This window comes from Podarcis liolepis (assembly GCF_965112155.1).
Source record: "Podarcis liolepis genome assembly, chromosome: 7".
Taxonomy (NCBI): domain Eukaryota; kingdom Metazoa; phylum Chordata; class Lepidosauria; order Squamata; family Lacertidae; genus Podarcis; species Podarcis liolepis.
The window spans coordinates 73,816,382-73,838,291 of NC_139561.1; the positions used below are offsets into that span (position 1 = coordinate 73,816,382).

Genomic DNA, 21,910 nt, shown 5'->3' on the forward strand with positions numbered 1-21,910 from the left:
CTTTGAGAATTGTTTTCTGCTATCAATCAAGGGGGGGGCCCTTGTCTTAGGAGAATGGCCAAGGTTTTCTCTGCCTGGCATGAAACATTTGAAAATCTAAGCCCTCTCTTTAATATACAAGCCCTGATCAAACATTAATAAAATGCAGGCTTATGCCTGATGCCTCATTCCCCCCTTTCAAGCTCAAGGACCTTCGTCCCAAGTGTCCTTGATAGCTTGACCTTCATCATATTCCTGAGGTAAAGCTCTGTATAGGGCCATGATATGAGGTAGAGTTTCATTTGAAACCATCTTGCTAATTGTACTTCTAAAACATGAAATGATACATGGCATCATACATAAAACCATTACCACTACTGTCAAGAAAAACAAGCAAGACAATAATATCCCTTTGAGTCCTGTGACATTAGGTAACCAATTGGTGAGCCATCCCATATCCCATCCTTCCCATGTTTGTACTGGGACATGTGCTATATTCTCCATCTTTGTGGCCAACACACGGATTGCCTCACCATTATCTGAAATGTTAAAGCAACAGGCATTCCCTGTCATGTTCAAGACTCCACATAGGCCTCCCTGCTTGGCAAGTACATAATCCATTCCCATTTTCAGCTGCAAAATGGCGGCTCTACTTTCATCCAACTGTTGTGCAATAAGTCTCAAACTCTGGGCCGTTGCATTGGTTACAAGTTCCACTACTGCTTGCAATCGAATTATTCTGTTTAGATTATAAATAGGATCCCGTGCCCCTTGTATGAGCTCACCAGGATTCCAGGAGGCAGGATCATAATAGGCTATAATGCGCTCTGGTGGCCAATCATCAGTACCGCTCCAACTTTGGGTACTTCCTCCTGCTATATGAGAAATATCAGCGTTTCTTCGTGTACGCTTGGCCAAATTAGTAGGCATAATCCACATTGGTGGTAATACCCATCCCAGGAAACAAGTCCCACTCCATTTGGAGGGGAGTTTCTTGTATGCCCATTCTCCACATATCCACCACAACCATCGGGTCTGAGGTTTTTGGTACGTGGAGTACAGAAGGCGAAATATCAGAAGAGGTAGAGAGTTCACAGTGCAGTATGTTAGATTGCCTTTTTCTGTCACAGTTATGTTCCATACCACTTTCCATGCATGAATAAAAGGAGGTGCACAGGGCAAGGCATTCCGAGTTCGATAGGTAGTATCGTGTGCCCAGGTATTCTTAATATTATCCCAAGTATAGTGACAATGAGAAGAGCCTATCATGGTAGAATCAGCTGCATCTGATGATTTATGTACACAGAATTCCCCTTGTACAGGTATAACTCGTAATGGTTTAGTTGAGTTCCATCCGTTGAAATTCTGTAATTCTGTTTGGTGTGGTATTTCGCTTACCATACCAATGGCATCTAATGGTATCGGTAATAAGGGCATACCTCCCTCTGAATCATCTGGCCCAAGAGAGCAAACAAGGCAATTGGTCCTATTTGCAACATTGGCTACCATTTCAGCTAAACCTACCCACATATTGTGGTCATGGCGGAATCCATATTTAGTCAATTTGGCCAGATTCAAGGACCCTTCCCCTTCCCAAGGGATCAGGATTAATAATAGAATCATGTTGATGTCTAGCATATGCATTCCTTCCACAAAAGATTACCTTATTGTGATAGCAAATAAATATTAGTCCCAATATAATTCCCCCAGTGACAGGAATGGGGAACCACCAAGACCAAAACATATATCCCGAGGATCCCCAATGAGTAATATCTCTGATAATTGTTCCACAAAGGGGGGGGGCAGTCAATTAATTGTATAAGAGAATCTTTCCTTTCACAATCGCTGGTTCAGATGCTCCTCAAGCTTCAGGCGTGCGCAGGTCAGCCAGCTTCCAGGTTGTGGCTGCAGCAGGCCGGTCGTCTAATGTTGCCCGTGACCTAGCCCGTTCCCGGTAGGGCTAGATACAGGGGTTTTTGGAGAGAGTCAGTTTAAGAGGATTAGAGGGGTCACCTTTGCACGTCCAACTGCCTTCGGACTTCTTCAAACGAGAGTGATGAATCCAGGGGGTCACCTCAGCTACCTTCACCGCTGTTGGAGTAGAGAGCAAGACGGTGTAAGGTCCACGCCACTTAGGTGCAAGTGGATCACGTTTCCACTCTTTCACCCATACGCTATCGCCAGCCTGGAACTGATGAATCGGCTCGGCAATGCTGCACGGCGTGCGCTCGAGGACCCACCTGTTAAGAGAAACAAAAACACGGGAGAGAGATTGCACTTGTCCCTGTGTCACATGGTCTCCTATTTGTTTAAGATCAGCTGGAATATCCTGAACAAAGGAGGGCGGTCTCCCATACAGGAGCTCAAAAGGTGACAACTTAAGTCTTTTTGTGGGTGCACACCGAACACGAAACAGTGTTATGGGTAACACATCTACCCATCCCAATCCCGTTTCCTGGGTTAATTTTGCCAATTGGGTTTTCAGAGTCCGATTCATTCTTTCAGTTTTCCCTGAACTCTGAGGCCTATAGGCTGCATGCAGTCTCCATTTCACTTGTAGGACTCGACATACTTCTTGTACTACTTGATCAATGAACGCTGGCCCATTATCACTTCCAATGCATCTAGGTAATCCAAACCTCGGGATCAATTCAGTGAGGAGTCTCTTAGTTACCTCTCGTGCCTTTTCAGTTCGGGTGGGAAAAGCTTCAACCCATCCGGTAAGAGTATCTACAAACACAAGGAGATACTTGAATCCCTTAGAAGGGACCAGCTCTGTGAAGTCCACAATTAGGCTTTCCATGGGGACATATCCCACATGTTGGATTCCAGGAGGTTGTACCGGTCCCTGCCTGGGATTGTTTTTAGCACAAAGAACACATTTCTGTGAAATGCAAGTTGCTAATTGTGATAGGTTAATAATATACAACTTCCGACTGAGACTCTCTCTGGTTGCAGTACCGCCAAGGTGAGTAGATTCATGATAATTTCTTACAATTGTGCCTGCTAGATGATGAGGTACATAAATCCTATTGTCCGGCAGGATCATCCAACCGTCCTTCACAACTGCTCCTTCCTGTTCAGCCCACTTCCTCTCTTCTGGGGTATAGTGAGGTTTAACTTCTTCTGGAACTACCTCTGGTATGAGGGCTGCTATAAATCCTCCCACAGGCTTTTGGGCTGCCTCTCGGGCTGCTTTGTCAGCAGCATGATTTCCTCTGGTTATTGGATCCCTTCCTCGTCCATGACCTTTGCAGTGCATTACAGCAATCTGTTCTGGAGCCCATACTGCTTCTAACAGGATTTCTACTTCAGGTCCATATTTCAAGGCCTTCCCGTGGGCTCCTATTAGACCTCTTTCTTTCCATAGAGCACCATGTGCATGCAGGGTTAAGAAGGCATATTTAGAATCAGTATAGATGTTTGCCTTACATCCGGCTGCCAATTGCAGAGCTCTAGTTAAACCTATAAGTTCAGCTTTTTGTGCTGAGGTGCCAGCAGGCAAAGCTTCAGCTTCCACAACTTCCTCATTGGTGACCACAGCATATCCTGCTCGTCTGGCACCTTCATGCAGGTAACTGCTACCATCAGTATAATATACAACATCTGGATTTTTCAATGGTTCATCTTTCAGATCGGGTCTACTGGAATAAACTTCATCCATTATTTGGAGACAATCATGTGATTCTTCATCATCTACCTCTGGTAGGGGCAGCAAAGTCGCTGGATTGAGCATATTCACTACTCGTAGATGAATCCTGGGATTTTCACACAATAGGCCTTGGTACCTAGCCATCCTTGGGTTCGTTAGCCAATAACTACCCTTATATTCCATGAGTGTCAAAACAGCATGAGGTACATTCACATACATCGTCTGGCCGAAGGTAAATTTATCAGCTTCTTTGACAAGGCTTGCAGTGGCCGCTACTGCCCTTAGGCATGGAGGCCATCCTTTTGCTACTGAGTCCAATTGTTTTGACAAATAAGCTACTGGACGGTTCCAACTTCCTAATCTCTGGGTCAGGACTGCCGCTGCAATCCCATTCTGTTCATGTACATACAGCTGAAAGGGTTTTTCCGAATTAGGCAGTCCAAGGGCTGGGGCCTCCATAAGTCGTTGTTTGATAACTAAAAAGGCTTGTTGCTGCTCAGGTCCCCATACGAATGGGTCCTTTTCTGCACCTCGAGTGCTCTTATGTAAGGGCTTGGCCAGACTGCTGAAATCAGGTATCCATAGTCTACAAAACCCTGCTGTTCCCAGGAATCCTCTGAGTTGTTTCCTTGTGGTAGGTTCCTTGATAAGGCAAATAGCTTCTTTCCTCTCTGGCCTCAATGCTCGTTGTTGGTGTGAGATGTCAAAGCCCAAATATTTGACCTTTTCTAAACATAACTGTGCCTTTTTCTGGGAAACTCGGTAGCCAGCTTCCCAGAGCAAGTGGAGCAGTTCCTCTGTACCTTCTTTACAGGTCTCAAAATCCTTTGCTGCTAGTATAAGGTCATCTACATATTGCAGAACCACCTTTTCTCCAGGTATTGAGGGGTAACTTGTTAGATCCTTCGCCAAGGCAGTGCCAAATAAAGTTGGGGAATTTTTGAATCCCTGGGGCAATCTTGTCCAGGTTAGCTGGCCTTTTGTTCCTGTCAAAGGGTCTTCCCACTGGAAGGCAAATATAGGTTGGCTCTGTGGTGCCAGCCGGCAACAGAAGAATGCATCTTTCAAGTCCAATACAGTAAAAAATGTTGCTTCTGGTGGGATCAAACTCAGCAGGGTGTATGGGTTTGGTACATTTGGGTGCAAGGTCTCGATAGCCTGGTTTACGAGCCTCAAGTCCTGCACTGGCCTGTATTCATCTGTCCCAGGTTTTCGAACAGGCAAAAGGGGTGTGTTCCATTCTGATTGGCAGGGCTTAAGCAGACCATATTTTAATAGGCGGTCCAAATGTTTCTGGATGCCCTCTGCTGCTCGCCGGGGTAAAGGATATTGCTTTACAGATACAGGGGTAGCCATAGGTTTTAAGGTTACTACAATTGGAGCTATATTCTTGGCCATTCCTGGTGGGCTATTTTCGGCCCATACTCCTGGTGGCACCTGTAGAGTTCGGAGGAGCTTGTTTAACTCTGTATCCAATGTGGGTTGGACTTGCAGGGCTGACATTAGGCGCCATGATTGTTCCTTAGGTACTGAGAGGGAAATTATTCCTGCTGCCTTTGATGGCAGTTTCATTTCTGGACCTCGAGGAGTGAAGGTGATTTGGGCCTGCAATTTGGACAGCATATCTCTACCTAAGAGAGGTATTGGACACTCAGGTATATACAAAAACTGATGGGTTAAACGATGTCCCCCAATCTGGCATTCCAAAGGTTGGAGGAAAGACCTCTTAGCTGACTGACCAGTGGCACTTTTAATGACTACACTTTTGGATGCCTTTTTCTGCAATAGTTCTGGGAGTACTGAGTATTCAGCCCCAGTATCAATCATAAAGTCTATTAAATGGCTTCCTAATTGAATCGTGACCGTGGGCTCCTGGAAGCCTAACTTTATGGAGTCCGGTCTTTCCTAGTCTTGGGTAAAATCCTCCTCTGCCAGTCCAATGAAATTGTCTCTACTCTGTCCTTGTCCAGGTCTCTGATATCTTCCATCTCGGATCATTCCCCGTCCCCGTCCCTGGTTTCTTGGGCCGGAGCCTGGGCCTGGGCCTGGGCGTACTTCTTCCAACCTCAGGGGTTCAGGACACTCCCGCTTCCAATGACCCTCCTTCTTGCAATTCGCACATTGATTCCTTCCCAGTGGTGGATTCCTTCCCCGCCCTCTTCCTCCATTTAAGGGGCGGTAGTCTTGCTTCACTGCTGTGGCCAGCATTACCATCTTTTCCTTCTGCCACTTCTTCTTCTCTTGTTTCTCAGCCTCATCCCTATTCCGATAAACTCGGCGTGCAATGGCCATAATTTGGCTCATCAGCATCCCTTCCCATCCTTCTGATTTCTGAATTTTCTTACGAATGTCAGAAGCGCACTGGGCCACAAATGTAGCAGTAATCATTCTGCTGTTTTCAGGGGCTTCAGGGTCAAAAGGAGTCCATATACGATAGGCTTCTTGCAGCCTCTCTAAAAAGTCTCCTGGACTCTCATTTGGTTTCTGTTCTACTTCTGAGACTTTAGACATATTAGTGGGCTTCTGGCATGCCCTGCGGATACCTTGCACAAGCGTCTGGCGATAGGTGGTAAGCCTGGCCAGGTGAATTGCATTGTTTGGATCCCAATTAGGATCTTCCAAGGGAAAGTTGTCTTGGAGATGATGGTCAACATTAAAAATATTTCCCACTCTGGCCTGCTCACGCAAATATATCTGTGCCTTTTCAATTATGTCTCTCCTTTCCTCAGTGGTGAACAGAGTATTCAGGAGCTGGCGGCAATCTGTCCAAGTAGGACTATGAGTATTTATTATTGAAGTCACCAAGTCCATCATAGCCTGAGGTTTTTCTGCGAAAGATGGGGTGTGTGTTTACCAATTCATCAGATCCGTAGTTGTGAATGGAATGTACTGGAGGGTTGAAGTTCGAGGTGGCCGTGGTCCGAGTTGCCCGTTAACCAGCACAGGCTCCTCAAGGGCATCAAATACTCTTCTGAGAGGGGCTACTACGTGATCTTTCTCTTCGCTTTGCTCTAGGGGCCTCAAATCATAGGGGATGGTATTTGTCCCAAGGCGTTCTTTTAGCAGCCTTATACGCCTGGCTGTATTGCTTGCTGACCGATTAAGGTCTCCCTGTAACTTCTGTAATAATTCTCTAGGATTTGGATGTACAGGAGTTTGGGGTAGGCAATCAGTTGTTTCACTAAAAGAGACTGTAGATGGAGTTCTACTGGGACTCACAGATGGAATAACCACTTCTGCTTGGGCTTTATTATAGGACTCCAATGCCTCCTGAAGATATTTATCATAATCTATCAAGGAATCAAGTTCTGTGACTCCAGCCCCATTATTCATTCCACTTTCTTGCCTTGGGGTTACAACTGGTGGAGTGTTTGGATTAGGCTCCCTTCGATGTGGAGCATAGGGTGGAGGTGGAAGCAGCTCTTCCTCTGGTCCCTCAAAAATGGGTTTGAGTTTATTTGGCAAGATTCCTTTCCTAGCTTCGGCTTTTACAGCCAATAATTTGCATCGTTGGACTTTGCATTCCCTTATCCATGGAGGATTTTTATTTAATGTGCTCAGCCAGGAATCTATATATGAAAATTGTTCTGGGCACCCTCCAGTTTCTTTGGCGATGTTAGACCAAAGTTTGCTTACTAAATTTATATCAAAGGTTCCTTGAGATGGCCATTCAGTATTTTGCTTCGGCCACTCTAATTCACATAACGTTCTCAGGCGCTCTGGCGTCATTTTGACTCCATACGCCCCTGAGAAGGCTTTCTTAAAATTATTTAACATACATTCAAGAGGTGTATTTTCCCCTTTTGAACCCCCAACTCCCATTGTATGGCCCTGTGAAGTATCCACTCAGTCACTCACACACACGCTTCGTGGGTTTCCTTGCCCAGATGGAGTCGCCTCACTGGGAACCGAAGTACTACCCACTCCACACTCAGGTCAGCTACAGATTGCTCTGTACTTTCTCACACATACAATGCGCTAGATACTTCACCACACACTACCTCCCAACTTTCCCTTTTCCCCCACCAGACCACCATCTGATGTATCCAACCACCTAGCGTACTCAGTTCCCACTTACTGAGACGCAGAAGTTTGATCAAGACTTCTCTTCCTCCCAATTAATTGGAGGGCCAAAAATCCCTTTGTGCACTTACCCTTGGTTGGTTCCGTTTCCCCCCGGTCCGTCGCCGCCAGTGAGCAGGGTATCAGACAGACGAGACTTCTGCGTTCCCCCTGGAAAAATTTTTCCCAGTGCGCGCTGGGTAAGCAGTTTAGAGATCCTCTCTCTTGTACCCTGCCCAATAGGGCGAAGGGGCTGCGTTCCAGCAGACCACTTATCCGAGTCACAGGCGCACCATAAAATGTAGCACCCTGCTTGTGGTTAACGCTTAGCTGGAATGAAATATTCAACGCAGCAATAGAGAAATTAAAATAATTATTTATTTGTCAGACAAATAAATGAGAGGCACAGTGGTATATGGTTACCAAGCTCTGGCCTGGCCTCCTGCCATTATGGCCAGCACTTATATTCCCTTAATCCAGCCCCCTTTGCTCCTCCTTGGGCTGCCTCTGTCCAATCAGCCTGGTTGGATTTCCTATTGGCTGATTGCTAGAACCAATCACAAAAAGATACACCCATATCCTCCTGTCCTTATATGGAGGACAAAGAGCTATATATAAATGACAAATAAGTAATAATATATCTTACATGGAATCTTAATTACCAGCTCACCTCTTGCCCTCCTTGCCCTATTGCCTTCTAAAACAAATGGTTAATCTTAAATTTTTATCTTAAACATATGTCAAGGATCTTGAGTTTCACATCAACATTGAAAGATCTACTTCATTTGAAGGTTTCTAAACAAATGTCTGACAGCTATATATCAAAGACTGCTTGGATGGCGTCTTCTTGTCTGGCAAGAGGGCTGGGCTGGTGGCTGACTTAATTTCAAGATAAATACAACTCTTCTAGCATTTGTTAAATCCTTTGCATAATTACATTTAAGCCAATATATTTAAGCTAATATATTTCATACATTATCATAGGTAACCTTTTAAAAGAATAAAGCTTCTCAAAGTAGAAAGGAAGGAACTCAGTAAAAAAACAGTTTTTAAAGAAGGCTCTTTAGTTTACACCTCCCCCTTTCACCCTCCTTTCCAGCCTCAAAATAAAATAGGAAGAAGCTTCTTTTTCCCCAGCCAAGCCAGTTGCCTTTTCTCTCAGTTTAAGAAAGAAACAGTTTTTAGAAGATTTCCTAAAAATGCTCTCTTTTTCTGTCAGCTAGATGCTTCTCCCCATTTGCCTCTGGCCTTAGAAAATACAGCGCAAGGTTTAAGAGAGGCCCATGGTATCATTTTACTATTTGCCCATTCCTAATTATATTTATCTCTGCCTTTGTTATCTTCTGTAACATGTAGGGTCAATGTCCTGCTCTTAGTCTGTATTTTCAGCTTTTACGACTTTGAGAATTGTTTTCTGCTATCAATCAAGGGGGGGCCCCTTGTCTTAGGAGAATGGCCAAGGTTTTCTCTGCCTGGCATGAAACATTTGAAAATCTAAGCCCTCTCTTTAATATACAAGCCCTGATCAAACATTAATAAAATGCAGGCTTATGCCTGATGCCTCATAATAATAATAATAATAATAATAATAATTTATTTATACCCCGCCCATCTGGCTGGGTTTCCCCAGCCACTCTGGGCGGCTTCCAACAAAACACTAAAATACAATAGCCTAGTAAACATTAAAAGCTTCCATAAACAGGGCTGCCTTTAGATGTTCTTTAAAAGTTTGGTAGTTATTTTCCTCTTTGACATCCGGTGGGAGGGCGTTCCACAGGGCGGGTGCCACTACCGAGAAGGCCCTCGGCCTGGTTCCCTGTAACTTGGCTTCTTGCAGCGAGGGAACCGCCAGAAGGCCCTCAGCACTGGACCTCAGTGTCCTGGCAGAACGATGGAGGTGGAGTAAAACGATGGAGGTGGTTGCAGTAAAAGGAGGACTGCATGTTTAGGGAAGCTTTTAATGTTTAATAGGTTATTGTATTTTGGTGTTCTGTTGGAAGCCGCCCAGAGTGGCTGGGGAAACCCAGCCAGATGGGCAGGGTATAAATAATACATTATTATTATCATCATCATCATCATCATCATCATCATCATCATCATCATCATGGTGGTGGCGAGGGAGCTGCTTTCCTCTGTGCCCTCACCTTTTAAACTTTTTCCTTCTTCCCCAGTGAGCCCTTTGCTGCCTCTTCCTCTTGTTGGGCTCCTCAGCACCTTAGGGGTTCTTCTGATAGTTTCCAACTTGTCCTTCCTGGGCTGTTTACTCTGCCGGCGACAGGTCCGAACTCTCAAAGGTAAGCAAACCCATAGCTCACTACTAAGGAATGGGGCATGGGGAGATTCACACTGTCTGCTCTGCATAAGAGCCCTGGAAACACTGGGCACTGAAGGTAAATTCAGAATCATTGGATGGCTCTCCAGTTCTAATAACATGAAAAAGGTTTTTGCTCCCTATCCACATTTTTCATGCCATTGCATAATTTTATAGACCTCTATCATGTCCCACCAGCAAGGAGTGAATCTGTCCACTTCAGGTTCTCCCCATTTCTCATTTTCCCAGTCTTCTGTTCAGCTTTCCCTATTTTCACATCAGCTTGTGATGTCACTTTAAAGCCCAAATGATAATTCGTCAGCATTTTCGTGTGAATTTATATTAATAGACACCTGTGTTTACGGACCTTGTTCCTGAGATATACATTTTTTGCAAAGGAATTTCCCTTAAAATAATCTATTATTTTCATGGATATATGCATTGTGCACACACTTTGCATCAGTACATGCATTTTTGTACCCATGTCCTGCGTGGTGTATTGCAAAATCCAGTGAATGGTGAATGTCAAAGAATGACTGCATTTTGCTTTGGGATTATTTCAGAAAGTGTGACTTACTTGGGATGCACATTGAATCCAGTTTCCCTCATCCATTTCCCTTATGTGCATTTTCTCTAAACTCACCCCCTTCCCCTTAATGTTGTAACTTTTTCGGACTGGGGAGCTGCTCCTTCCACAGTGTTGGACTCCATTGACTCCCCCCACCCACCCACCGCTGTCTTTGTATGACCCTTCTTTTGTTTCTCTCTCTCCTTGCAGTTGATGGAACCCAAGAAGAAGTCAAGTAAGTATTAACAGGGCAGGAGGGAAGGAGGCCATGGGGGGGGGGAGTGCCCACCACTTCCCCCAGAATTATCTTTTGCACATGTAGCAACAGTGAGACTAGGAGACGCTGCTTAGAACCATCAAGTTGGAAGGGGATGTGGAAGTCATCTAGCCTAACCCCATTAAATTCAGGCTCTGCAATGCAGGATGCAACCAGAGCATCCCTGACTGGTGGCGGTCAACCCTCTGCTTTAAATGCCTCCACCACCTTTAGAGTCAGTCTCCACCATCGAACAGCTCTTCAGGTGAAACCTTTCACAGCAGCATGTCTGGAGGGACAATGCACTGACCAATTTTCTTTCCTGGTTATGTGGCTGTTAAAGGCCCAGGAGATCTCCCTCCCCCCCAAAAAAAAAACTTTTAGGGGAAATCAACTGCTTTGACCACTAGACACCAGTGCCATAGCCTGAAAAGGCTTATAGGGCACTGAGTGGTAGCTAGCGGCTCAATAGGACTCGGAGGATTGAAGGCGGTGAAACCACTGGTAGGTGGATCCAGAGCCAATGAGAGTTGGAGGTGGAGCTAATAAGAGGAAGAGCCACCCTCTGATTGGTTGTAAGTAAGACGGGCAGGCAGGGGCTGACTGAAGGCAGACTGAGATTACTGGGGCATTCCCCATTCACCCTAGTTGACCACCCTCCCCAGAATGTTGTTGCTATTTCAGGGGAAAGGTGAGATTTGGGAACAACTACGCAGTGAGCAAGTGGCTGAAACTCGGCACACGGCCAGCCCAGCTGGAGGAGCACAGCTCTGAGGTAAGCACATCTCTCTGGGGCCTGGGAATTGTGGGTACAACATCCAGGTAGCATGTAGGACCAGAAAAGAACCCAGCCAGGTCTAGACTTGTGCCTTCAGCAATATCTTCCTTGGCTGAGATTAGTAGGTGATATTTTTCATGATACAGAGAATATAGACTGCCTGTTGTGGTCTGCAGATGGTCTGGAGATGCATGGGTGCAGAAGCTGGTACAAAAGGCAGCAACCATGGCAACAAGAGTCCAGGAATACAACAACCACAAAGAAAAATAAATCCATTGGGGTGGGGGTGGGGAACAGCTCTATCCTTTGTTCCCAGAGCTTCTTTTTAAGTTTGCTGTTTTTCCCCCCAAGGGAGGCAAACATGACATTGAAACAAAGGCAACCGGTTCTGCTCACTGGTAACACCCATTCAACATCAAGGCTTCAGCCCCCGAAAAAGTAAACATTGCAGTGTTGCGCAACAAGGTTGTGTTCGATGTTAGTCCTACTCGGAGGACACCCATTGAAATTAATGGACATGAGTAATGTAGGCCCATTCATTTCAATGGTTCCACCCTTAGTTGGGTACAATTCACAGTCAGTTTTACAGGGACTTCAGAATTCTGCATCAGTCAATTCAATTTCTGTAATAGTGATAATTTACACCAGACAGTGAAGTTTAGCGCAAATTGTGGGAGGCAATTAAATGTATGAATCTTTGTTACCCACTTGTGTGGGTAAATTTAAAATATTTTACTTACAGATTCAAAGGTCTGTTACCATGTTCCATGCAGCGGCAAGGAGGACACAGGCAAAATACTGTAGGGTAGAAAATGCAGCAAGATAGTTTCATACTAAAGAGAGTCATCTCCCAATAGACCAGCCTTCGCCAACCAGGTGCCCTCCAGATGTTTTAGACTACAACTCCCATCAACCCAAGCCAGCATGGCAGTGCTGGCTGGGGCTGATGGGAGTTGCAGTCCCAAAACATCTAGAGAGTATCAGGTTGGCCAAGGCTGTTGTAGACCACGGTTTCCAGGCTCTCCACCATCAGGGTCAACCTTCATAGGAGTGCGAGAAATTTGATGTTGCTTTTTAAAAAAATATCACAGTAGACCTTCTTAGGATTTTGAGCTGCTCTGATAGATTCCTAGTGAAAAACTGCCTAGTACCTGATAAGTCCCCTGTGTGAAAGTTAGATGGCTGGAAGCCACCAAAGTAGGGACAATGGATGGGGTCAATGGACCTGATATAGGCAGTAGATATAGTCCTTTTTCCTGGGAATAGAGCTGGTTGGTTTGCTATCTCTGCAGGGCAGCTCTCCCAAGACAACATCGACCGGCTCTGAGGCTACTGCAAGGGGCTGGTCCCAGCCAGGCCGCCACACTGACAGTGAGATGGATGCTAGTGTCACAGGTGGGTGGGTGCTGACATGTTATTTCTCCTCTGCCCACTTTTTCCTCTAGGCCATAGTACCATAATCTGAATTCACAGCAAATCCCAAATATCAGTGCTCTGTTTCAGCACTAGGGTGACATTCCCATCTGGGCAACTTTCCGTGGGTCATGTGTCAGTGGTGGGAGAAGCAGCACATTTAGTTTCTGCCTTTGTACATTAGGCTACACTCTCTCTCGCTGTCTTCATCCAAACAAGCAAGAGGAACCATCAGAGTTCAAGGATACATTCCAACCAGGCAAAATGCTCAGGGGGAGAAGCTGGACCCCTGAGAGGTGGGGCCTGGGGAGAATTCCAAGGGCAGAGAGTGGCCCCATCCTTGCTCTTGAGGAACAATCTCAGGTCCCTGAAGGCAGGCTTCCTTCATCACGGCAGACCCCAATATTGCACCCACAGGGCTTGGTTCTCCAGGTCAGCACGAGTACGAGGAAGTGAGGCTGCCCCGGCAGTATGAAGAAATGAAGCCTCTGTATGAGAGATGGTACCCTCAGGAGGAACCGTGGATTTATGAATATGCTGTGAGTACCTGGGGAAGAGGCTTAACAGTGGGGGAAGAGTCACAATGGACTCTCCTTCTGAAACAAGTCCACAGGACTTGTCCTCTCTTGTATGTTTCATTGTGAGTCATGGATCCCCTTGTTTCCTCCATCTTCCTCATTTAAAAACAGACACCCAAAAGGAACTCAGAGAGTGTCCCATCTTAGCCCCATAGTGTATAACATACAGGAAGATAGGAAGATGCTTTGTACTGAGTTAGACCATTGGTCCATGTAGCTCAGTGTTGTCTACACTGACTGGCAGTAGCTCACCAGGGTTTCAAGCAGGAGATTCTCCCAGCCCTATCTGGAAATGCCAGGGATTAAATTTGGGACCTTTCTACCAGCAACCAGATTTTCCAATGACGAGAGGAAGTAGACTGGCAGCTGCTGGACTGGTAGAAAAAAAGGACCCCACAAACTTTTTTTCAGATTGAAAAACAAGTTCTGGAACATAGAAAGCTGCCTTATACTGAGTCAGGTCAGTACTGCCTACTCTGACAGGCAGTGATTCATCTCAGGCAGAGGTCTCTCCCACCACCCCAGGTCCTTTTAGCTGGGATACCAAGGTGGAGCCTGGGACCTTCTGCACATAGAACGTGCCCTCTGCCTCTGAGCTATAGCCCTGCCTCCTTAGGAAGCTGCTTCAGGCAGAGTCAGACCAATGGTCCATCAGCTCAGTATGGTCAGTGCAAGGAATGGGGAGCCTGTGGCCTTCTTGAGGTTGTTGAACTACAGCTCCCATCATCCCTGATAATTGACCGTGCCAGCTTGGGCTGATGGGTGTTGCAGTCCAACAGCATCTGGAGGGTCACAAGTTCCCCATTCTTGGTCTACACTGACAGTCAGCCCCTCTCGAGGCTTTCAAGCAGGAGTCTTGCCACATCTTGGCTGGGATTAGAATCCTAGAACTGTAGAGCTGGAAGGGACCATGAGGGTCATCTAGTCCAACCCCCTGCAATGCAGGATTCATTCACCCAATGCGGGGCTCAAACCCACAGCCCTGACATTAAGAGCCTCACACTCTACCGACTGAGCTAACCACTGGGATATTTTACCTGCTATATTTTTCTGTTTTAGGATTGAACACACAAAGCAGATGAGATGCCCAACCACCAAGCTGTGCCCTTTCTCATGAAAGGACTGGGGGCTGGGGCTTTGGCCTTGATAGATGAGGCCAGAATCCATTTAGCCCAGCTCTTGTTTGTCAACCTGGGCCAACCAGATGCAGGGCATGTAGGCAATGGCCTTCTGCTGTTTGGCCTGCATGGCTGGTGTTCAGAGGTAGAGTGCTTCCACACATGGCTGCTCCATTTAGTTACAGCGGTGGTGAGTCACCGACACCTCTGGCCTCCACCCATTGTCTCCTGCAGTTGGGAAATGGTAGGGAACCTCAGCAGGTCTTTCTTCCCTTTTGTCTAGGGTGCTTATCAGCGAAGCAGAAGATCAGTGGATGACTATGCGGAAGTGACACAGGTCTACGACCCTGTGGCCGATTTTCTGCCCCTGGATGGGGAGCTGCCTTTTGAGCAACAAGGGGAGCTGGTCTGAGCAAAAGCTGCAGCAAGGTTGCTTCTGATCCGTCACCCAGGATTCGAATCCGTACTCAGCCATGAAGCTTTGCTGGGTGACGCCTTGGGCCAGGCACCGTCTCTCAGCCTAACCTACCTCGCAGGGTTGTTGTGAGGATAAAATGAGGGGGGGGGATAAAGAACCATGCACACCCACCGTGAACTCCTTGGAGGAAAGGTTGCAATAAATAAATCTACCATATATTTTTGAAAGTGATTTGTTTGCTCGCTATGAATTTGGACACCTTGGAAGACACCGCAACCCAATTTCAGATGATGGCTCTGAGATTGAAGAGCAGCTTTCTGTCTACGTTTGGATACAATCAGGTGCCATTTTGAATCAAGATGGTGGACTGAAAAGAGGCGCTGACTTGCGCCCAATATGGAGGGGCCCCAGCATGTGTTGTGTGTGTGTGTGAGAGAGACTGTTGCATTGTCTAGAGGAGGCCACTGCCCCCATACCTGGCCTGAGGAGAGAAGGTGCTGATCCACATGTGCCTCCATCTCCCCTACTGCTCCTTGGCTACCACCGCCACTTCCTCAGGGACATGCCACCTTCCTTTTCTTCCCCTGGACCTTCCCCTTCTGGCAGCCATGAGGGGGAATGCAGGCGGCAGCAGCACCACCTCAGCTCTACTCAGCCTCCCCACATCCCAGAGGTACATTTCAGGAGCAGAAGGCCCCACAGCCCTGACTGCTGCTCTCCAGCGGCAGTGGCTTCCTGCCTGACACAGCCCGTGCCTTGCTAGCAGCCCAAGATGCTCCCTCCACAGACCCTTAGCTTGGCTCCTGGCATTCTTCATTCACGGAGAGCTGCCTCTTCCTCTTCCTCCCTGTGTTTGGCCTCCTCCACCCCCTGAACCTTGAGGGGACCCGGTCCCCTGCCAACAAATATTGAGGGGGCCAAAGACACCTCAGCCCCATAGAGTTGGTGCGCCTGGGACCGACCCATTCAAACCTGCCCTCAGCCACTGATTTCAAAGCTACACTGCGCTTTTGCTTTCTCTGGTTTCCCGAGAAGCACCAGGTACACGGCTGGTAGCAAAATGAACAAATTATCTGGGGCTTGGCTGCATGGCATGAAGTCGCTTCTGATAGCAGACCTCAACCCTTCCCTCTCTTGTGTTTCTATTCCCTCTTTTCCTTGGTCATGGGGCTGAGTGGTCCAAGAATGCTGGCAGTGAGACAAAAGCGGAAGCAGGCAGGCGCTGATGGGTTCACAGGTTCTGCACCGGGGCCGGAGTGTAGGCAGTGTGAGACGGAGACAGCGGAAAAGATTAAAAAGTGTGCTTCTTTATTGCCACAATTAGCTTGCTTCTGTTCCAATAACATATGGTTCATCATAAACCCTGGCATGTCCTCGCCTCCATTTAAATATTCCATTAGCACAAGCTTGGAGTGTTTATCAAGCTGAACACAGAGGAGGGCATGTGAAAGGTTGCCAGACAGAGAGAGAGAGAGATGGGAAAAGGGAGGGATAAACACAAGATTATAGGATGTTGCCTTCTACTGAGTCAGACCACTGAGTCTATCCAGCTCAGTATTGTCTGCATTGACTGGCAGCAGCTCTGCAGGGTTTCAGGGTGAATTTTTTTCAGCCCTCCAGGGAGATGGACTCTAGGACCTTCTGCATGCAAAGCAGATGTCCTACCACTTTGGGAAGGGTTCCCTCCATAGCTGTCAAGCGTCCCTTATTTGGCGGGACAGTCCCTTATCCCAGGGCCATGTCCTGCTGCTGTCCCTTATTGATGATGTCCCTTAAATAAGCTACTGAAGGTAATGGGGCCCTTTCTATGTCCTGCTGTCCTTTGTCAACAACAAATTGTTGCTGTTTTTGTGTGTTGAATATATGCTATATGGTAATTTAGAGGACCTAATAGGTATCTAAAGCCATTTGCACGCAACAAAATATGTATTTTATCAAAGTAATTGTTGATCCCTTATTTTGGCTGCTGGTCCCTTATTTTCAAATCTGTAAGTTGACAGCTATGGTTCCCTCCTAGTTAGTGAGCAGGAATAATTCTTGCAGCAGCTGAATCTGCAGCAGTATTTTGCGGCAGAAGAAGCTGCAACTGCCAGAATTCTTCCTTTCTTCACAACAGTTAAGAAATCCCAGGGAGACCGGATTGGGTGTCTGGCAATTTCAGATGGGCAGATCTACTCGTTTTGGTTTCTCTTCCCTCCCCTCCCCCATCTGAAGGTCAGTTCTTTGCATTTCTGCATTAGTTTGCAGTTCATTCACATTTGAAGGTGGCGAATTAGGTTGGTTTGCCTTTAAATGCAAACAGGATCTGATTTCTCCCTACCCAGCAACGGGAAAAGAAGAGAAAGTCAAACCCCTCAAAGAACTGTGGAGAGCAGGAATTGGTGGGACAGCATGGCTTAATAAGGCGAGACCGCCAAGAAACGGGATGGGTGGGGAGGATAGGAAATGAAAGGGGAGGTGTGTTAATTTCCCCACTTTGTGGGGATACAAGCTGATGCATTCATGGAGAGAGAGAGAGAGAGAGAGAGAGAGAGAGAGAGAGAGAGAGAGAGAGAAAGAAAGACTGCTTCCTTGGCGATGAGTCAGAGATAAGAGTGTGAGCTACACAGAGCTCTCTCAATTAAGCCAGGGACCTGGCTACAGGTTTCTGCACACAGATGCTGTGAGCGGGTGCGTCACAGGCCGGAGCCTAAATCAAGAAAAAACACGCAGTGTTTATCCCCGCAGCTTAGAACACGGAAGGCCCCCACCTTGCCTGAGGGCCTCCAAACCGATTCCAAGCGTCAGAGGGGCAGCACTGAAAAAGTGTGCATATTGTCATTTGCCTCAGGTTATTGTGAGGCGTAATTAAGTCGGCTGCCAACTTCATCTCCTGAGAGGGCACCTCTAACTTCTTAAAAGGGCAGTTCTCTACCACAATGTTGTTTCGAGGCTGGCTTCAGCCTTGCAGCTCCTGCCTCAACACAGGGACTCCTGGGAACTGTCATTTGGGCGAAGGAGCTGAGGCACCTCTTAAAAGACCTCTCACTGGAAGTACAGTTCCAAGGCTTCCCCGGTTGCGGAGAGAGAAGGAACAACAATTAAGCCGGTTAATTTTGTAGAGAAATACCCGGAGGCGGGGGCAAGACACCCGTAGCCCTCCAGACGTTGCTGAACTTCAAGTCCCATCATCCCTGATCTCTGGCCAGGCTGGACTCCACTCATGGGAGTGGTGGTTCAACAACATCTGGGTACCACAAGGTAGCCGCCCGTGTCCTAAGATTTGCACAGAAGGGATAATTTCGGCAGCTGTGGCTTGGAAGATCACTCCCATGCCACAGTTGCGAGAAGCTCCAACCAGTGGAATCTCCTACCCCCCTTCTGTGCAATTCTTTGAATTAAAAAGTCACAGGAACTCTCTTAGGTTTTAAGACGTAGCATCAATAAGTGGATCACACCAGAGATGGCCTAAACAGCAACTCAGTTTCACCAAAGTAATTCCTCCGGCAAAGGCCAGCCCTGTGCTACTATACGATCCAAATTTTGCCAAAAACCAATATGGTTCAATTACAACGATCCATTTCACAGAAATGATACTTGCGGCAGCTAAGAGGATAGAGAGGGGCGGACCTGGCAGCTGCCTCCCCCTCCCTTGCATGCAAGGATACCAAACAGGAGCACTTAGAACTCCAGTGGGAGAAGCAGCTGGTTGACAGAATTCGCACTCGGAGCCTGAACTGTTTCATTGCTGATGAGGGTGAGCCCAGTGGTGCTGGGTGGTGGTGGAAGAGTACCTTTGTTCCCTGCCCGCTCACTAGCCTGGGGCTGAAAGGATGCAGTGACAGTGGGGAAGGCAAAGCCCTCCACACTGCCAGCATTGCAGTGGGAGATAATCTGACACCACTGGGGATAGACTATTGGCCGGCATCAGCAAGGAAAGTCAGGCACACAACCCTCCCTATCCAATAAGTTAGTTAAATACAGGCAGCACAAGGCAAAGTTTCCTTGTCACATAAGATAAAACAGCATAAACAACAACGCCCCCCAAATTGACACTCCTTCACTTCCTGGGCGTCTGAAAAAGAGACGGTGTTCTGCCGAGGAGTGTGGCTTGACAGGAGGTCTTCATGGGCAAGGGGGGAGATGAGCTGGTCCAGGGCCCAAACGGCGGCTCCTAAGCAACAGGCGTAGCTGCAGAGGGAAGGAGATAACAATCATTCAAAGATGAAGCATAGCTATTCCTTCTTGGGCTCTTCCCTGTCCTGATGCAGCTAGGGATGAACAGATCTGCCCATTTCGGTTTCTCCCAGCTTCTCATCCTTCCAGTCTTCAGTTCTCCACTTTTTTGCATCACTCTACTGGTTTATTTTATTTATTTATTTTTTTGCAACAAGTGCACTTGAAAATCCATCAGCTTCTTAGTGTGCCTTTCTCCCAACGCAGACATTTCTGTAGGCGATTTTCATTCAGCATACACATTTCCCCCCAAGCAATTTCCCCTAATGTCATGCATTTTTTTGTGGGGTACGTTAGTTCCTCTAAGCACACAATTTTTTATGCCCCCTTTTGCTTAACATATGCATTTTTGAGCAGGTGGGAGAACTCCACCGCAGAATTCGGAGAAGCGCGAATTTCTCAGGACAGCTGCATTTTGAGCTGCGTGTTGCAAATTTGGTAGGTCCTGATGAAAATGCAGAGTGAACTAAATTTAGCTCCCCCTGCCCACTGCCACCAACCATAGACCCGCCCCCAGCTGACCTGTTCTGTTGCTGGGCCTGGTGCCAAGAGGTGGACTGGTTGTTCGTTCTCCAGGTTCCGCGCACTGGGATCAGCCCAGTGATGCAGGAGGAGGTGCACAATCTGCTCCTGAAAGGGGTGTCCATGCAGACCAGCGGCCATGTGCAAGGCGGTGTTCCCGTGGGCCTGAGGACAGAGATTTCCCCTCCAAGTTAGCCTGCACAATATCCATTTATTGCAGATTTATTAACCCAAACTTACTGAAGCAGTGTGCAATAAAATAAGACAAAATGCAAAAAGACTGCAAACTCAGCGATGCTAAAAGCAGTAAAGCAGTTTCTACCATTGTGCAACTATTGGTTTTTTTTCACATAAGCAACTGCATCACACTTTGGGAAAGACTTCTTAAAGAAAAAAAATGTCTTCAATAGCCCCCTAATTGCTAAAAGGCTAGGTGTTTGCCAGAGTTCGGCTGATAACTGATTCCAGGTGGCTGGAGCTGCAACACTAAAATCCTGGTCTCTAGGGCACACCCAGCTCATCTCTGGGGCATGTGGGTACTCTCAGCAGTACCCCATCTAGGGAGTACAATTGCTGGACATGGATGTGTGGGTCAAGGCCATAGCTGTCAACTTTTCCCTTTTATTGCGAGGAATCCTATTCGGATTAAGGGAATTTCCCTTAAAAAAAGGGAAACGTTGACAGCTTATGGTCAAGGCAGTTCCTCAGGTCCATTGCAACTCTTTCCAAAGTTCCAGAAAATGCTGACGGACATGTCAGAGAATTCTGACGAAGAAAGAAATGGAATCAGAAATTGGCGATGTTCATTTCTTCATCCCATGGCCAGAAGGGAACTCAGTCCAGTGAATACAATGGGCATTTGCTGTTTCCTGTTACTTTCAGTCCACAAATGACATGTAATTGATTACATTAACCCCCCATCAGTTGAATTGTGTTTACTTTGTGTCCTGCAGTGCCATGCTTTGATTTCCGAACATTTTGGAAGTCGAATAGACTTCCGGAACAGATTCCATTCGACTTCCAAGGTACGACTGTACAGGGCAGAACAGAAAACGATGGCTTCTTACATCCCTGAAGAACAGGATACCTCAGCAGCACACTTGTTTAACATGCCATTTCTCCCTCTGCCCTTTTAGCTGAGCCTCTGTGCTACTCAGGATCAGTCCTGGGGAAGCTGGAGCAGCCTTTGGGCCACGGCAGCTGCCAATCACCTCCCCAATATTCCTCTTCACTTTTCAAGGGAAGCATCCATTGGCATCAATGGCATAGAATTGTAGAGTTGGAAGGGACCACCAGAGTCATCTAGTCTAACCCTCTGCAATGCAGGAATCTTTTTGCCCAACGTGGGGTTCGAACCCATCACCCTGAGATGAAGAGTCGCACGCTAACCCTCGCAATGCAAAGAGCAGCGTTGGAGAGATCATCATGGGAGAGAGGGAGGAACAAAAAATATAACTTTCCCTCTCCCTTTCCTAAGGTCCCAAAGCTGCAACTGACATAGACAAAAACCTGCATGCCAGCTGCTACGGCCCAAATGAACCCACGTGACATGTGATTCTCAGAGCTGGGCCCTCTGCTGCAAGGTGCTGATCAGGCTTGATCTGCTCTCCGAGGGCCACCAGTTCTACCCACCCGTCTGCCTTTCATGATACAAAACAACAACAACACCATAATGGAAAAACTCCTTTCTATCCCCAACCTTGGGCAACAGTGCCCCCTAGCAGAGAAAACCCAGAAGCACACCTTCATATTGACAAAGTTCTGGAGTTCTCCTTCAGGCAGCTGGAGTAGGAACTGGATCAAAGGCAGGTTTGCAGCTTGGACGGCCAAATGCAGAATGGTTTTGCTGCTCTTCAGTTCCTAGAAAAGGGAGGAAACTGTCAGGAGGCCAGATGCAATCTCCAGGATGGGCTGGCCGAGCTTTCTTGGCTAATCACAAAAGAGAGTCTTATCTTTGAACCGTTCTGGGTGGGAGAACATCTGCTTTGCATGCAGACGATCCCAGGTTCAATCCCTGGCACCTCCAGGTAGGACTGGGGG

General features: G+C 47.1%; 2 protein-coding genes across 2 annotated transcripts in view; one reads left to right on the top strand and one right to left on the bottom strand.

The window, feature by feature from the left end:
- NPHS1 (NPHS1 adhesion molecule, nephrin) overlaps nucleotides 1–15,349 on the top strand; it is a 61,026-nt gene extending 45,677 nt beyond the window's left edge. Inside the window, exons 25-30 of the mRNA XM_083512287.1 lie at nucleotides 9,865–9,987; nucleotides 10,783–10,807; nucleotides 11,513–11,603; nucleotides 12,899–13,001; nucleotides 13,437–13,558; nucleotides 14,999–15,349. Coding sequence (XP_083368413.1) covers nucleotides 9,865–9,987; nucleotides 10,783–10,807; nucleotides 11,513–11,603; nucleotides 12,899–13,001; nucleotides 13,437–13,558; nucleotides 14,999–15,127 — 593 coding nt within the window. The 3' untranslated portion in view covers nucleotides 15,128–15,349. The remainder of the gene's footprint in view (nucleotides 1–9,864; nucleotides 9,988–10,782; nucleotides 10,808–11,512; nucleotides 11,604–12,898; nucleotides 13,002–13,436; nucleotides 13,559–14,998) is intronic.
- Nucleotides 15,350–16,419: 1,070 nt separating this feature from the next.
- Nucleotides 16,420–21,910, bottom strand: part of NFKBID (NFKB inhibitor delta) — a gene marked incomplete at its 5' end in the record, with an annotated part of 33,009 nt that continues 27,518 nt past the window's right edge. The window contains 3 exons of the mRNA XM_083512613.1: nucleotides 16,420–19,303; nucleotides 19,871–20,035; nucleotides 21,614–21,730. Coding sequence (XP_083368739.1) covers nucleotides 19,238–19,303; nucleotides 19,871–20,035; nucleotides 21,614–21,730 — 348 coding nt within the window. The 3' untranslated portion in view covers nucleotides 16,420–19,237. The remainder of the gene's footprint in view (nucleotides 19,304–19,870; nucleotides 20,036–21,613; nucleotides 21,731–21,910) is intronic.